At 35.2% G+C, this 17,739-nt stretch overlaps 1 protein-coding gene across 2 annotated transcripts in view; it reads right to left on the reverse strand.

Annotated features, from left to right (window-relative positions):
• Positions 1-1,828: 1,828 nt before the first annotated feature.
• The window catches only part of ZBTB10 (zinc finger and BTB domain containing 10), a 32,274-nt gene continuing 16,363 nt past the window's right edge, over positions 1,829-17,739 (reverse strand). The window contains exons 3-6 of one of the 2 annotated variants that reach the window (XM_026014117.2): positions 10,233-10,331; positions 7,361-7,537; positions 6,988-7,160; positions 1,829-6,721 (exon numbers count right to left, since the gene is read on the reverse strand). In XM_026014117.2, the coding sequence (XP_025869902.2) occupies positions 6,416-6,721; positions 6,988-7,160; positions 7,361-7,537; positions 10,233-10,331 (755 nt within the window). In that variant the 3' untranslated portion in view covers positions 1,829-6,415. The remainder of the gene's footprint in view (positions 6,722-6,987; positions 7,161-7,360; positions 7,538-10,232; positions 10,332-17,739) is intronic. The other variant, XM_072734428.1, reaches the window with a different exon arrangement.

Raw genomic sequence — 17,739 nt, forward strand, 5'->3', positions numbered from 1 at the left:
ATTGTTGCACTCTACATCAAGGTGTAAACTTTCTCTAAGGTTTTCACATCTTCCTTATATACACTGAATGTTAGACATTTAAGATATTAGTGGTGACTATACCAGTCATTATTTCCAAACAAAACATTTTGTAGCAAACAGCTAATACTTAAAGCTTGTCACTAAGTATTCCAAGTTATGTGGATGGTGTTAAAAAAAATCAAAAGGCTACTTGCACTGAGACTTCTATAGTAGTATTTGCTATAGGTTGGTGTTTGGTCATGATGTCTTCAGATACAGTCACCTGGGGGAGTACTGAGGAAAGTCCCGAGGGCTCCTCCATACTCTGTGCTTGTGCTTGTAAACCAAATTAGCGTGTTAACTATATGCCACTAGATACTAGCAATATCCGTAAAAATTGATGTCACATCTTTTAATAGACATTTAGTGAACAACATGTTTTCCCAAATCTTAAATCACTTATTGAACAAGTTTGATACAGGTAAAGAAATGAAAGTTCAGAAGTCCTAGATCCCAAAACGGATTGTAAAGTCACTGTAGGAACCTCTCTGGGGAATCAATTCCTTATTGCTCTTTCCTTTTTTGGTATCAAATTTATGCATGATTTTGTCAACGTTATTGCTAAGCAAAACAAAAACCTAGTTAACTACAATGGTCCAAAAACCTACACACACACACACACACACACGTTTAGGTAGAAATGTTTGGTCTGTATTATCTTAGCCAAAATGCTTGTCAGGTATTCTTTCACTTTCCCTAGAATACTTCAACAATAGGAGACTAGGTTTCTTTCCCAAGCAATCACATTTCATCTTTTGATAATTATTAAAAGCTGCTTTTTTAATCTTGAGACAAGTGGTCCAAATCCTTACCTCTCAAAGCCATAGAGAATATATATCTAATTTTTTTTAAAGACTTTATTCATGAGACACACAGACAGAGAGACACAGGCAGAGGGAGAAGCAGGATCCGCCTGGGGAGCCCGATGTGGGAGTTGATCCCACGCCCCTGGGATCAGGACCTGAGCCGAAGGTGGACACTCAAAACACTGAGCCACCCGGGTGTCCCGTATGTAATTATTCTGCCAAGTGACAGTTTTTACAATTTTAAAACACCGTGCCGGGCAGCCCAGGTGGCTCAGCAGTTTAGCGCCTGCCTTTGGTCGAGGGCCTGATCCTGGGGCCCCGGGATCGAGTCCTGTGTTGGGCTCCCTGCAAGGAGCCTGCTTCTCCCTCTGCCTGTGTCTCTGCCTCTCTGTGTGTCCCTCTCATGAATAAATAGATCAAATCTTTAAAAAATAAAGACCCTGTGCCTTATGTGTTACATAGGCAGCCTTCTCCAAACACAACTCACTTCTTTAGTAAAGTGTCTAGTCATTTCTATGATTTCCTTTGTTCTATTACTGCCACCACCACAAATTACTAAAAGAAAAAAAAACCAGAAAAATGTATTGTGTACTATTAAAGTTTCAAAGAGTTGAAACATACTTATAATTTATTAGCCTGCTAATATGCAGTAAATATGGGATAAAGTAGCTTACCTTTTTTTTTAAACATACATTTATTCATTCATGAGAGACACAGGCAGAGGGAGAAGCAGGCTCTCTGTTGGGGAGCCCGATGCGGGACTCAATCCCAGGACCCCAGGATCACGCCCTGAGCCCAAGACAGATGTAAACCTTAAGTACAAAGATATCTGAATTATACACAAGTCAAAGTTTACAAAGGTGTTCCCCCCTACCCCAATTAGTCTAAATCAGTACACTTTCAATGCAAAGAAATCTGAATTAAATGTCAGAGTCAACAAAATTCACAAAGCCAGAAGCAAGTTTAGTGCTCACAAGTTTATATTTTTAGGTTTGATAAAGATTCTTGTGTATTTTCTAAATACACAGACAAAACAGGTTTGGAAGTTTACATACATGTCTTAGGACACTTATACTAGGTAGGTAAATTACATTTAAAAAAATTGGTCTTCGTAAAAGATCTTCCCAAAGAGCTTTTACAAACAGCAGGCAGAAGAAAGCGTTCTTTTATGTTTACAGTGTTTAAAATGCTGATTCTCCCATTTCATGATGGCCTCAACCATCCCTCTCCCCTAAACCCAAAATCTTGTTCTCAATAGCCAGTGTACTCCAAATTAAGTACCCAATGTCATAAAATCCAGGGCTAAAAAACAACTTGTAAAGTGTGCTTATCCCTAACACATTTTAAACTATCTAAAACTGTTCGACTTCACTTGAAAGCAGGGATACAGCAGGAAAAAAACTTTCCACTTTAAATCCTAAAGTGACTACAAAAAAACACCTGTTAGTTCTAAGCACATATATTATGTATCATAGTTAAGTTTAAGGATCTGGGTGACTGAACGGCACAAAAACTGGGGTTCACATCTAGTTCTTCATTTTAAAACCATCCTTTCAAAAATAAAAACGCCACGGCCAGTTAATAGCATGTGCTACACTGAGGTCAGGTATCTTATTTATAGTCAGGTGACAAAACTGCTGTACTCAGAGGAAAAGAGTGATAAGGATATTTAGGGAACGAAAGATGAGGCGCTCAAATTCCTAACAAAGATGGTTTACAGGGAAAATAGGTCTCCATACACAAACTCCTTTAAAGCACTGAAATTTTATAAAAGTTGTTCAATGAGGCAGTTAATAGAGCCCCATAAAAAGAGCATGGGCTTCATTCAAAATCAAATTTGGTCAAAACCCAGCTCTACCATTTAGTACCTGTGTTATATTGGGCAAGTTACATTATGCAAATCTCTTGGAGCCTTTCTTTTCCATAAAATGGAGACAGTAGCACCTACCTTATTGGGAATTAGATAAAATGTAAAGCGCAAATGGCACATGTAGGCACTGGGGAAAAAAAGTAGCTTTTGGAATATTATTCAGAAAAATAAACTTTAAGTTGACAAAAATCCTAAAAATATAAAGTTTACCAAAGTTTTGAAATTTAGGATATTTTCAAACTCCTCTTCCATCACACTTTTCCCCATGTTATACTACTCCAGTCATCTTCAGGCATTTTACACTTTACTGTATGAATATAGATTTCCCAACCCTGATGCTTTCACTTTGTTTCTCCCCCTTTCCTCTTGGTTCGCATCCACTATTAAACTAGGATGTATTAGGCCTCTATTATGTACCAGACAGTGTTTGAAGCGCTTTACGTGAATTAACTCCTTCATCTTACTCTTCTCCATCAGGACGGCTCTGCCAAACCCACCTAGTGTTTCCTCCCCCCACCAAATTTCAAGGCTATTCATTAGTGTTCAGTTTCCCTTTCCTACATTTTTTTAAGCTCTTAATTGCTAGGGTGCTAAAATGAGCAAAATATCTAGTGAATATGAAAAATGAGGGCCAATAATAATGACAAAGCGGGGACCATATGAAAGTAACTGTCTCTGAGAAGCCTAAGAATACATGATCTTAGTTTGGATGAGAGGGTCTGTTACTAGAGTGAATAGAAAAAGTTTATATTCTTCTTCATTAAAATTACAAGCTCTAAAATAGGTTTCATTTAAAATATAAGTTACAAGAGAAAAATTCAGCAAATGTGTGACACATAATTCTGCCAAGGCTCCACAGACAAAATTATGAGTATATCATTGTCACCTCTGAGACCAATCATAAGTTCTTACTATCTATCAACTTCCTGAAATTGTACTGTAAGTCAGAAAAAGAATATACTTAAAAAAAAAATAGAAACGTCCAGTAGTATACCTTAGTACTAAAACTATTTTTAAAAAAAGACCTAGAAGGGAAAAGGCAGTCCCTTGAGATCATGAAACAAAATAAGTTAGGCAGTCAGCAAGTAGAAAAATCTGTCAATTCTGTTTCTGGTAAAATGCTTACTTTAAAGAAGAAATTTTTATATAGGCTGAGGCTAATATATTCAGAGTATAAACATTATTCCTTTGGATTACCTTTCTAAAAACAAACTTTTAAAGTATCATATTTCAGTTGACTAAAAATATAGCCAAATCTGTCACAACACAACATAAAAGGTAATGGACAATTATAGAATATTTTAAATTAACAGTAACAAGCCATCTACATCAAACCTTATTTCCAACTAAAACCAAAACAAAAGCACAACAATCCCGTAGTGTACCAAGTGTGTATTTCAATTTACTGTATGCAATCTAACAAAAATTTGGTCATAATTTACCAGATATACATAAATGATTTAAGTAGTAAAAGAAAATTCAGTTTAAAGAGAGTTAAGTTCATATCTTGAGGAAAAGTAAAAGTACATTAAGAATGTAAAGCCAAGTCCAGTTTCTATGCAATAAGTGAACTGTAGTCTAATAAAGCAGATTTAGGTGATTTTCAGATATATATCTTTTCTCTTTAATATATATTTATATATAGACAGATCTACCAATTGTAAACTATGGTTTATTTTAAAGGAGGGGGATAAATGGGACGAAAGAAATCTTTATACTATACTTACATATTCACAAAGCAGAACATTTTACGTTTAAAATACTTTTTCATTCATAGTATCTTTGCCCAACTAACGTCTACTTTGGACCCCACCAGAATTACATTATACTCATTTGTCTAGAACACTGAGAATAAGATGTACTCTTCAGTCTTAAACAAAAATCAAACCAAACTATTCATGTCAGTTTTACAGTTATGTAGAAACTACAATAAAGTTTAGATGACAAAAGATGTATCTAACCACTGTAACTGTACTTTATATCTTTGATTTATCCAAGCAGAAACAATGTCTAACATTAAACCATTATACTACCAAAACTGGAGACGAGAAAACTTGTCTCTTAAAAAAAAAAAAAAATCAATCTTCAACTTTGATCAGATGGAGCACCAAAAGGATTATGTCTGTCAAAGTGTACTTTGCAATTTTTCCACACAAATAGCACAATTTAGTGACCTGATATAAAATAGGAAAATATACTCAATTTCTTTTTAAAAGAAAGCTGAAAATATGATATCCCTCAATCTTATATAATATACAATGTTCCTGATAAATGTCATGCATGTTAATTTAATTGTGAAATGCTGCTGTGAGTTCAACAATCAGCTAATTCATCTGTCAGGAGACTAAATAAATATAACTTCAATTTTATATCACCTCTTGCACCCTGAAGGATTTTAGTCAACAGAACAATCGTAAAGCCTATTTTATTTTGTAAGATTTTTTGCAGACTGTTGAATCATAGTGACTACCAGAAAGACTATATATGAAGATGTAGTAACTTTGAGGAATTGAAAAAATAATTATCTATCATAATTTCAAAACACTCAATATCCCGGTAAGTATCAAACAAAAGAGAATTCACTTTTTGTGTTATTTTTAATGGTAAAAAGGGCACAGGAGTAAAAACCTGATATTTCACTTATATTGCATAACAAGCTAACCAAACTGGACATGGAGGTCAAATTACGAAACAAATCATTTTACTTATTGTTTCTATGACTTTTCTTTTGATTAGATTTCTCTTTTCAAATAGGACTGAGGTATAGTACACTGGCAAAAATAAAAAGAGGCAAACAAGAATAGTGCCAAAGTAGCAGATACTCAAAACCGAATACCATGTCAGAAGACGTCATATAATAACCATTTCAGATTAGAGCAGCAGGAGAAAGTTATTTCTAAATCATAATCATTTTAGTGGTATTTGTCAACTTCGCCACATTAACTTTGTAACATCATTTCTTCATTTGTGAAGTAGTAAAATTCATGTCAAAAAGGAAAGGGGGGAATGGAGGAAGTCAGTTAGTTCATTCCAATAAATTACCTCTCCAGTTCTTATAAACATGCCCATCAGCACAAAATTGAGAAATAATACCTAAGACTAGAGGAGACTTGGTTTAAGTTATGAAGCAAATTAAAATGGAAAAATACAGAAAAGTAGAACCAATGGGGTTGAAAAGGCCCCTCACTGAAAATCTGTATTAAAAAAAATAAAATTAATAAAAATAAAAATAGAAACAAAACTCTACTAGTACAAACTAGCCTGAGTGGTTTGATGGACAGAGTAATTGGGTCAGCTGTCACTGTAGTCTTATAAATGGATTTTCTTCATTCATGTTAAAGTGGCACATGAATGTAAGCTCTTTAAGGATAGGTACTATATATTCGTAGGACCCAAATAGTTATTGTATATCCTATAAATAAAAAATATTTTTACTTTGATAACTGACTGAAGATGTGGGGACTCCATGTAATCCAACCACAAGGTTGTTTGCTGTACAGTCCTGTGCAAATATAAAAAAAAAATTTTTTTTGCTATAAGGCTTTTTGACCCTACAGTTTTCACAGCAACATAACTACCATCCAGCATGTACCATATTTTGCAAGCCTTCAAGTTCAACAATTCAAATTGTCGATTCATATTATGTCCAAATGCAGCATCCTTGAGGAGTATAGGTCAGTTAATCATCTAGAGACATACAAACATCTCCTGATTCATCCCATCGAGATGGATCATTCTGATCTTCTCCATCATCAACCAGCTCTTCATCAGCTTCTCCTACTTCATTCTCCTCATATTCTTCATCCCGAGGGAAATCTGTGTCCTGTCCCTGATCTACACCTTCTTGTCCTCCTGGTTGTGATTTATCTGCACAGTCTACACAAACACCATAGCGTCGAGATCCATGTCTTATTCCAACACTGGCTGCTAACATGAAGATCTTCTTACACACCATACATTTGTATTTTTTATCCTTTTTATGCACCTAATTGAAGGGGGAGAAATCCAATATAAGGACAGTATAGACAATAATGCATTTGAACCAATCAAATTAAACCACCTGTTTAACAATGGTTGAATGTATACCCTTGTTTTTCTATATGAAGCTCAGTTCATAAATCATATTCTTTGTTTAAAACAATTTGTTTAATAATCCAAGTTCTCTAAATTTTAGGTAACAATGTTAAAATACCTTAAACTTCACTAACATACAGTTTATCTTAAAGATCAGTTATATTTAAAGTTACTTACCAGGGAATGTCTTTTCACATGTTCTCTGCGAGTAAACAGTTTTCCACAAATATCACAGCTAAATGATCTGACTCCCGTATGAATGAGCAAATGCCTTTTTAGTGTTCGTCTGTATTTGGCTACATAGCTACAATGAGGGCATTTTAACTTGTTCATGATTAGAGATGATTCACCTTTGAAAATAAAAAAACACACACACACAAAAGCAATTATATATTAAACAGAAAACTTGCTATCAAAAGTTTGTCTGTCCCTGAGAATAGGGATTATAGGACTACCAGTATTTTGATTTTTTAAGACCCAGAATATGGAAGCTTTTAATTGTGAAAAATCATTTTAAAATTCTGCAGATGTTTAGTTGACTAATACTTGCCATTTTCCCAAGTTTCTTGTTTTGGCCAAGATTCGGGCAATAATCCATACTTGAAATCGTTTGAAGCACCTGGTATCAATCCATACTTGAAATCATTTGAAGTACCTGGTAGCAGTCCATACTTGAAATCACTTGAAGGGCCAGGCATCAAGCTATACTTGAAATCATGTGAAGTACCTAACAGAAAAGTGATTTTAATGTAATTATGGTAATAAAGATATTTATTATTAGAATAAAACAATATAGGACATAAAATTTATTATATCTATGCAATATTATGATAGAACAGCTCATTAAAATAGCTGGATAAAAATCTCTACATTGTAATCTAAAACCGAGACGTCTTCATACTTTATTATCCTAATCGTAATACTCTAATTACAGGCATCTTAAATAGAAAAACTAAAATTTAAAATACTACCAGAGAGAAAAATTTGGCAAAATAAATGTCAATATTTAATAGTGCATGGAGGCCACATGAAACTTTTAAGATTTTATTTATTTTGAGAGAGGACAGCACAAGCAGAGGAAAAGGGAGAAGCAGGCTGCCCGCTGAGCAGAAAAGCCTGATGTGGATTTCTATCCCAGGATCCCGGGATCTCGCGACCTGAGCCAAAGGCAGACACTTCAACTGAGCCACTCAGGTGTCCCAAAACTTCTTTTTTATACTATATTTCAAATATATTCAAAACAGAACTCTCTCTTAATAGTTACTTTTAATTATTCTATCACTTGAGACTACCGCCCTGAAGCCCAGCTTTGGAACAGGAGAGCTCTGCATTGCCCCCAAAACAATCACATAATCTTGTCTTAAGACTAATCAGTATGGGGCGCCTAGGTGGCTCAGTCGGTTAAGCATCTGCCTTCAGTTCAGGTCATGATCTTGGGGTCCTGGGATTGAACCCCACATCTGGCTCCCTGCTGCTCAGTTGCCTGCTTCTCCCTCTGTCCCGCCACTGCTTGTTAGCTTTCTTGCTCTTAAATAATTGAGTTTTCAATAAAAATATTAAATCTCTACCCCTACTTCATTGTTCTCATTATTTATAGCTGATACAAAAATTCTTATGGTAAAAATAATCTATTGTACAACTCACAAAGACCACTCTTCAACCATATTTCTAAACCAAATATAAAATACTTATACCATTAGCAATTTTTTGTACAAGGAAAAAGTCTTCAAAATTCAACCCCACTGTTAACTGCTCATTTCAAAACTTTTTGTTAATTCTTTTCAACAGTTGGGAGAAACCACCTTAAGGCAATTTCTTTTCTTCAGAATTAGGGCTTAATTTTGGTCAGTGCATACATATTATATTCAGAAGCTTCTGAAAGCTTGAGTACTTCTAGCCACCCCCTGCCCATTAATTTAAGGAATTCCAATGCTATGAGAAGTTGAATCAATGAACATCCATATTCCTTTTGTGTGCCTTTGACAAATGTTAATTTTGACACATGTACTTTCTCTGTGAACACACACTTTTTATGTATTATTTACTCATCACTTTACCTCTCAATATATAGCATTTATTTTCTAGAACCTTCTCCTACATAACCATAGTACTTTATCATATCCACAAAATTTAAAATTGTCAAACTATTATTTAACCCATACTACACAAATTCCAAACTGTTCTTCAAATGTCCCCCTCTCCCTTTTTAAAGACTTTATTTATTCATGAGTGACAGAGAGAGAGAGAGAGAGAGAGAGAGAGAGAGAGAGAGGCAGAGAGAGAAGCAGGCTCCCTGCAGGAAGCCTGATGGGGAACTCGATCCTGGGACTCCAGGATCATGCCCTAAGCCAAAAGCAGACGCTCAACCGTGGAGCCACCCGGGTGTCCCTCAAATGCCCCTTTAGTCATTTTAGAACTCTGATCAGTCATCAAGATTGACCATGCATTTTGGCAAGTATACTATGTAGGTGATGTTTTGTGCTGGCTAGTGCATTACATGTAGAGGCATGGTATCTCTGCTGCTTTCATTATAAAGAAATCTTTTCCTCTTTGTTTAACTGAAGTTATCTGGGACGATAGGGAAACTATGTGAATATACTATAACAGCCTTTTGCATTGTGGGATAGCCAATCAACAGTGGCTTAATATCCATGGATGATTTTTTTTAAAGATTTTTTATTTATTCATGAGAGAGACAGAGAGATAAGACAGGCAGAGAAGCAGGCTCCCTGCAGGAAGCCCAATGTGGGACTCGACCCCGGAACTCCGGGATCACTCCCTGAGCTGAAGGCAGATGCTCTGAGCCACGCAGGTGTCCCTCCATGGATGATCTTGAATTATTTCCTGTGGGGTATTTTTCATTTCTGTCATTATGTATTTATTAGCTTGGCATTTTTCTCTAAAGAAAGTTTTTCCCCTTCTTTATACTTACTTTGTTCTCTGGAATATTTATGGATTCTCTGCCTCTATGTGAAGGATACTTTTCCGGAAGTACAAATGACAGAAACATCACTACTATAGAATTAACATTTTCTTTAGATTACCATACTATTATTTTACATCAAAGCCAATTAAAATACGTTAATCAGCCAACTGGATAATTACCATTTTCATCCTAGTATATACTAGCAGGAAGCCACCAGCCCTATTAACTTAATTACTTTTGGTATTTAAGAATTTGAAAAGCTCTAAATAAATGGCTCTCCCAAACAGTAAGAAACACCCATCCATTTGTATTTACCAGGTTTCCAAAGTCTTATCATAAACATAGCTACCATGGATCCAAAGTATTTTCATATAATACTCTCCCTTAAGGGAGAGAAACTGCAATAGGTCCTTAAACATGTACACAATCACTTCCCAATCTTCAAATCCTCTCAAACATACTCTTACTGTACTTTTGTAAATCCTACTATACCTACCAGCATCACCTCCATCCTGACTGGAGCCGGCTTCTGCCAATAAATTTGTATTCACATTCCTATCACAATCTGGCCCTGAGAGTAGAGCACCATCCAGATCTGAAAAGGAGATGTACAATAATCTGTTACTTACAACCACACTATAACAATCATCAACCACTCCCTGCTTGGTAGTTTCTTATGCGGACTAAATAGAAAATTATCTATCTGCAAGTTATAATACCTACTACGTGCTTAACGCGATTAAGGCATAAAATCAGACATGGTTTTCAGCCACAAGAACAAGCACACGCTCGAGAGTAAGAACAGTGTACTGAATAGGAATAAGCTTTAAGAGGCAGGGTGAATTAGGTTACTGGCTATGTGAGCATGTGCCTCAATTTCCTCATATGCTTCCAAATAGTTCAGATTTGATTAAAAAAAAAATCAAGTCAGATAATCCAAGTCAAGTGTTACAAATTACAGCGTTTGGCACCCAATGACAGCTGCTACTGTTACTAAGCACATGTATAAAACGTTACTGTTTCTGTATTGATTCAGAAGTGAAAAAGACCAATTAAAGCTAGAATAGTAAAGGAAGATTTCAGAGAAGATTAATTCCTTAATCTTAAAATATGGAAAGGATGTAGAGAGGCAGCTTAAAACAAAATACATACTAATGAGATGAATGCTTTTGGTTCCATCTGTTAATTTCTTTTAAATCTATTCCATCCCTTCTATTTCATTATCACTGCCTTAATTCAGAGGTACCCATCATTGTTCCCTTGGATTAGTGAATTACTAAAATAGTTTCTTGGTATCCTTGCTTCAAAACATAATGCTCGTACTTCTGAAACATGAATCCTAAATCTTCAACAGTTCACCAGAGCTTTTAGGCTTGCCCTCAAATTCCTTAGTTTAGAATACAAGGTCCAAATATTTGGGTTTCTACTAGTGAATCTAGCATCATCCCATTGGTACTATCTACTCTCTCAAATGTTATGTGAAAAACATTTTTAAAATGCCACTTTTTATGGACAATCTTTCATCTCCCTGTCACTTAAGACTCATGTTTGATATTACCACCCCCCACCACTCTGGCTTCCCAACACCAAGATTAAAATAATAAAGGAAAAATTTTTTAAAATTCTGTTTACATAAGCAGGTATTGAATTCAAAAAATTGGTGGGCAAATGAAATAGAATGCCACTCAGTAATGGTTCTAGTGCATAATTTTAAAACCCCAAATCACTTAATAGATCTAGCACTTATGTTCTAAGAGACCAGTTGGATTACATCATAATGGCACAATAGAAGGAGATCCTCAAGCAGGCATAGACAGGTCAGAGTGCTACAGATTAAGGTGAGGATTTTGGCCTTTACTCTTAAAAGTAGTAAAATGATTTTTAAAATGGCATTAAAAAAACTATTCCTGGTATCATATGAATGAATTAAAGGAGGAAAAGGAGATATAGGGAGACTAGTTAGAAAGCTCTTTATAGAAATTCAGTTGAGACTGATGGTGGCCTTGACTTGGTTGATTGTAGTGGCAAATGGGAGGAAAGTAGATTGTTTGAAGCAGAACTAAGAAGTGCTTGGTAAGACTGAAAATGGGAGAGGCAGTGTTTGAAGGCGGGAGCGAAGTTTCCATCTTATACCAATGGCAGTCAGGGAAATCTGAAAGAGGACCAATTTTAGGTAGTTAAGATATTTAGTCTGACAGACCTTAAGAGGTAGTTTGGATAAGCTCTAGATACTGCCTGAGACCTGGTCTCAGCTGTCACATCCCAGGTGTGTGAGTCGTGAAGCACATTATTTTGCTTCTCTAACATAGTGGTTCTCAAAGTATAGCTCCTAAATCAGCAGTATCAGCATTATCTGGCAACTTGCTAGAAATAGAAATAGTTTCAGGTCCCATCCCAACCTACTGGATCAGATACTTTGGAGGTGGGGCGCAGAAATCTGCATTTTAAAACACTCTCTAGGTGATTCTGATGCCTACTAAATAAAGACTGAGAACTGTTTTATTGTAAAGGCAGGGAAATTATCAGGAAAAGAGCTATGCTGCTTTTAATTTATTATTATTATCTAAGACCAAATGAGATAATAAATGAAAAGTGCTTAGCTCCTTGCTTGGTATGTAACAAGGTCTCAAAATTTTAACTTTTTTTTTTTTTTTCACTTAAGCTCTGAAGTGGAGAAATCAGTACCAAAGGCTATATACATACAATGCTTAAGCTGGTGATAAAAATGAGTTTTCAGGATGTTTGGTAAATAAGGTCATGTAAGTAAACAGATGGTGACCATGAAGAAAAAACTGTGACCAATATATTGAGGAATCTTAGCATTTAATAAACTGTAAAATGATGCAGAATTTAGGAAAAAAGTATTTCAAGGAAAATTCCACTCCAACAATGCTGCCAAAAATTTAAGGTAAGGATTGAAACATGCATTACTTTCACCCAATAAATGCTGAGCACCCAGGAGGCCAATGATGAGGTCAGCGCAACTGACTCTAGTAGATCAGTGGGGCAAGGAGAAAAAGTAAGAGTGGCCTGTGTTGTGAGCAGAAATGATGAATTATGATATATAATACAATTTGAGAAATTTGGTTGCAAATGGGAAGAGTGAGAAAGCCTTTTTTTTTAAAGGTGAAAGTACAACATTTAAACGCTGAAATGAAGAAGTCACTAAGAAAAGGAGAAGTTAAAAATACTAAAGAAATTCAACGAATTTCTGGAATCCAGAAGCAAATGTTTAAGTACTTAGGAAAGCAGCAAAGACAATCAACATATAGGGAGAAGTTAGAAGACAGATACTTAATGTCATTCATCTGCCAGCATTTATTTTCTCTGTAAGGTGTAATATTAATAGACGAGGTTATTGCCTAGAATAAATGTGCTGGAAGTCAGTAAAATGAACAAATATTTCACGTGTAGAAGAGGAACAGTAAATAAATTCCTTTACCTGTTTCCTGAGAGGTGGGAGGGATACTGGTTAGGTTTTATTTTCCCAGCATTCATCCCAATGTATGACAAAACACTTTTCAAACAAGGGTTGTTAAATGTTGGTTTGAATACTCTGCCCTCTGCAACCTCTATTACTAGTTCAGTTTTAGTTAATGGTTAAAGAATAACTTGTTTTCTGGTATATAGTAAACACAAAAACATACCCTTAAACTGAAAATAGTTAATTGAAATTTAGTGGCTTTTTTTTTCCTATGAAAAGCTGAATATATTTCAATAAATAATTTAAATCGTTCAAACAACTGTACTAGGTTTCCAGCTTTTTAAAAAATGTCATTATTCTGGAGTGTACAGTCTGCTCAGAGGGCACTTCTTAAAATTCTGCCAAGTGGGTTTGTAAATACAGACAGGGTGTTTCTATTTATGTAACATTCTATAGTGATTTGTTGAGGCTTCCTCAGCTGGTTCTTAAAATAGACATTTCCTGTCTTCTACCCTACCTCTTTAAGTATTAGAATTTGTGATCTTTAATCCTACACCAAGCACAGAATACCTCAACCTGAAAGCTTAATAGATGACAAATATATTTTTCCTGTTTACAAGGTTTCTTCTGGAAAACAAATTCATAACTATGCTACAGATATCAAATCTCTTTTGAAAGATACTACGTGGTTCTTGATTTCAAAAACAAATCTCAGAATAGGTGAGCTTTTCCAGGTTGACAATCAACTTTCAGAAATAGCACACTTAACTCATGAATCAATACAGACGTGGTATCATTGTTGTACCTTATTAGAAACCAGTCAAACTGCCTAGCAACTCATTTCTAATCAGTTGATCTAAGTGGGATAGAAATGAGGCAACCAACCATTCACTTGAAACAGAAATTAATTTTGCTTTAGTAGGAAGAGAAAGCAGTAACTCTTGGTCATCTTTTTCTCCAAAATTACAGGATTAAAAAATAAACTCAACTATACTTGGTTTTTGACATTCGTGACCTTCCCATGAAAATCTGTCACTTGATTTAAACTTAGCAAAATAGAAGACCTTTTTGAAGAGCTATTAAAACAGTTTCAGGAGGTAACTATCTACACTAAAGGTATGGACCTGGCACACACACAAATCAAAAACAAAAAGAAAAACAATCTGCCATACTAGAAATGAGAGTGAAGAAGTTAAAGTACATCCACCTTTAATTAACCTTCGTAGTGATAGGAAGGTTATACTTTTTTGCTAATGAACAAAAATAAACCTTACACTCTACGTTAAATCAACATTCACTTTACTAATTCCTTTATTTAATAAAACCATTTCCAAAACCTCAAGTCTACCTAGATATCAGCTATCGTTCTTTATAGTTAGTACATTTTTGTCTATCCTTGAAAGCAATCTTCTCTTCCGGTTCATTTAAAAATATTCTGATTAACCATGTTTTGCATGTTTTAAAAAGATCTTTTTCATAGATTTAAAAAAAATCAATTGAACAGTAATGAAAAAAGAATGAGGCTAAAAAAAAAAACAGTATAGTAAATCTCTCAAAATTTATACCAACTTTTTCTCGCATAAAAATAGAGTAGCAATGTTTGCCCACATCACAAAGTTGCTATGAAAAGTGACATCAGTAAATGAAAACACTAAGTAAAATGTAAAGTACAACATAAATCTAGGTGTCATCATGCTAGGTTAATCTTGGTGCTGATGGTTATACGTTTCTCTTGGACCACAGCAGGTTTGCAATGCTTCCAAGTCATCTGGTAAGATAATATAGTACAGCACCTGCTTGTTAAGTGCTAAACAAAACTAAGCTGGGAATAAAGAAGGTTTCCCTGACCATTTTATTTTGGTTCTCAAAATTGCAGAACAGAGGCAAGTGCAAGTGCAGACTGACTTAGATTTTCTTAAATGATAAATATTCTTGAGAAGAATGGAATAAAGATGACCTCAGAAATCAAGGTTTTAGAAATAACTCCATTGTACAAAAAAAAAAAAAAACTCAGATTCAGTCTATCCCCACTTTCATTTTCACATAAATATGTCAACATCAAGTTTCTTTTCTCTGAAGACAGTTTCTGAACTTTTCTTTTTTATAAACAGATAATTTTTCCTCTTCATTCACTGCGATCAGGTTTTTCCATTTTTCTTTGGAGTAAATTCACTTACAAATTTGTTATATAAAGCACCCTTGACAGTTCCTGTAGCACCCCAGAGACTAAACATATAGTTTCCATTCACACCCCCACTGACTCAAGCGACTGCTCCATCTTAGACTACACTGTTTCTTCTTTGCACTACTCAAACAAGGGTGTTATTTCTGTTCTTGCTAGGTCCTTAAAAGGTCCACCCAGATCACTCCCACCCCAATCTATTTGTTTTTTCCCAGAGGCATATTTTAAGGGACCAAAGTTCTAGTTAAAAACCTCCCATTGCCTCAGTCTGTAAAATACAATCCACAAATTTGCCATGTAGAACAAGGAGAATCACTATCTGGCCTAACCTATCTGCCAACCTCATTTCCCACCACACTCTTCTTTCTATTCGTTTACCTACTTACCCTGATATTTCTTGCTACCTTGTCATCAGTGAATGCCCTTCTCCCTCTCCTGGCAAACACCTACACATGATCCAATTCTTATTACTGCTTTTTCTATGTAGCATTCTCCAACTCTTCTGAGCAGTTGGGAACCTCCCGCTGCACCCCCTGCCATATGTACTATTTTAACATTTGTCACTGCAGTGGGTATGTTTCTACCCCACAGCAATCTTATGAACAAGTTCCAGGTAAGGGACTCCTCAATCTTGACATCAATATCATCTGGCAAGATGCTTTTTTGGGAGGACTTAAAATTTTAATTGCCAAATTCCCTATTATGATGTGGAAAGCTATTCTGGTATCCCAGAAAGTACTATTTCGTTAGAATATAACTTTACACTTTTGAGTGAAGATTTAAGACCAGCTTCCCATCCCAGAATATTAAGACTATGTCAGAAATCAAAATTTCAGTTTTGTAGATGTCTCAGGCATTGACACTGAAAGGATTTAGACAACTTGATACTCTCAGGCAGGACTCACAAAAAAGCTCTTATAACTCATCCACAAGGCTTCTTTAACACTCATCTGGCCACACAGATTCTATTTCTTTAGGGTTTTTATCTAGCAGGTTAATAAAAAATATAGTCATCTCGGGATGAATACGGCAGACAGGGGACGTAAGAACACTAAGCAGAGGAAAAAAGAAGGAAAAAAAGATGGCAGAAAATTCCTACTACCGTCTAGTTACCTACTATCATCTTCCTAAGATTAAACATTAGAAGATTTTTAGAGATTAGTATATTTTACAGCCCATTAACTACTGGTGTACCTTTATTTTTTAAAATGAACATCAGGCCTTCAAACTACCATTTAACATCCAATTTTACTATTTTCTAAGAAAAGTGACTTAGCATTATCACTTGTAGCTCATCGTTCCTAACATTAAACCAAAAGGATGTCTGAAAGGCAGAGCAGAACAGCTGGAACACCCTAAGATTTAAAAACACAACTAATCCAGATCCATAAATCTATCTGAAATGCTTAGAGGAAGATGTAGAATGCAGCAATTTTCAGATTTTAGAAAAGTAGTTAACTACAATACTCCCAGTGGGGTCTAGGGTAGCATCCTATAATCAGAACAGTATTTCTGCAACAAAACATGAATATTCACATTTAAAGGAATGAGTAAAAGATAAAAATAGCTGGGTTTGCTGCCAACTGAGTATCAGGTTTTGTTGCCAAAATGATTAAGAAAAAGCTCTGGGTAGTTTTTACTGGATTTCAAGATGTCAGAATTATGAAATTTTTCTTTCTTCCCATTAGAGAGACATTATGTGGGATACACTCAAGGCTAGTTATAGCTACAAAACTGAGTAGTAACAACACTGAGTCCAATGGCCACATCTCTTTAAACAAAGCTAAGTTCCATGGTTTTTAATCATATTTAAAATAGTTTTTAAGAGATTTTATTTTTTCATGAGAGACAGAGACAGGCTGAGACAGAGGCAGAAGGGGAAGCAGGCTTCATGCAGGGAGCCTGAAGTGGGACTCGATCCTGGGACCGCAGGGTCAACTCCCTGAGCTGAAGGCAGATGCTGAACCGCTGAGACACTCAGGCATCCCTTTAAAATAGTTTAGATGGTAAATTTACATGGCATGGTCAAAAATATTACTCTCAAGTGTGATAGCCAGTTTTAAGAACTGTAAAAACTTAATCTTTCAGAAAACATTTTAAGATTCTGCAACATCTGAAAATAATGCCAAATATCAATCCAAAACATAGAAGTGCTGGTTAGTAGATAACTCAGGAGTTCACTATAAATAGAATAATTCATTACTTCAAATATGACTTAGAATATCTTAGAGGTATTTGGCTTGTGCATTCTGTTCTCAAGGCTGTCTTCTAAATACTCAAATTATGTGCTTTCTAACCAAAGCTAAATATGTGAAGCTGAAACCTGATTTCAACTCTACTTTTATAAGAATTTATAAGAACTAATAAAAATTTTCAAATGTTATTAAAAACTGTTTT

The sequence above is a fragment of the Vulpes vulpes genome, chromosome 13 (genome assembly GCF_048418805.1).
Source record: "Vulpes vulpes isolate BD-2025 chromosome 13, VulVul3, whole genome shotgun sequence".
NCBI lineage: Eukaryota > Metazoa > Chordata > Mammalia > Carnivora > Canidae > Vulpes > Vulpes vulpes.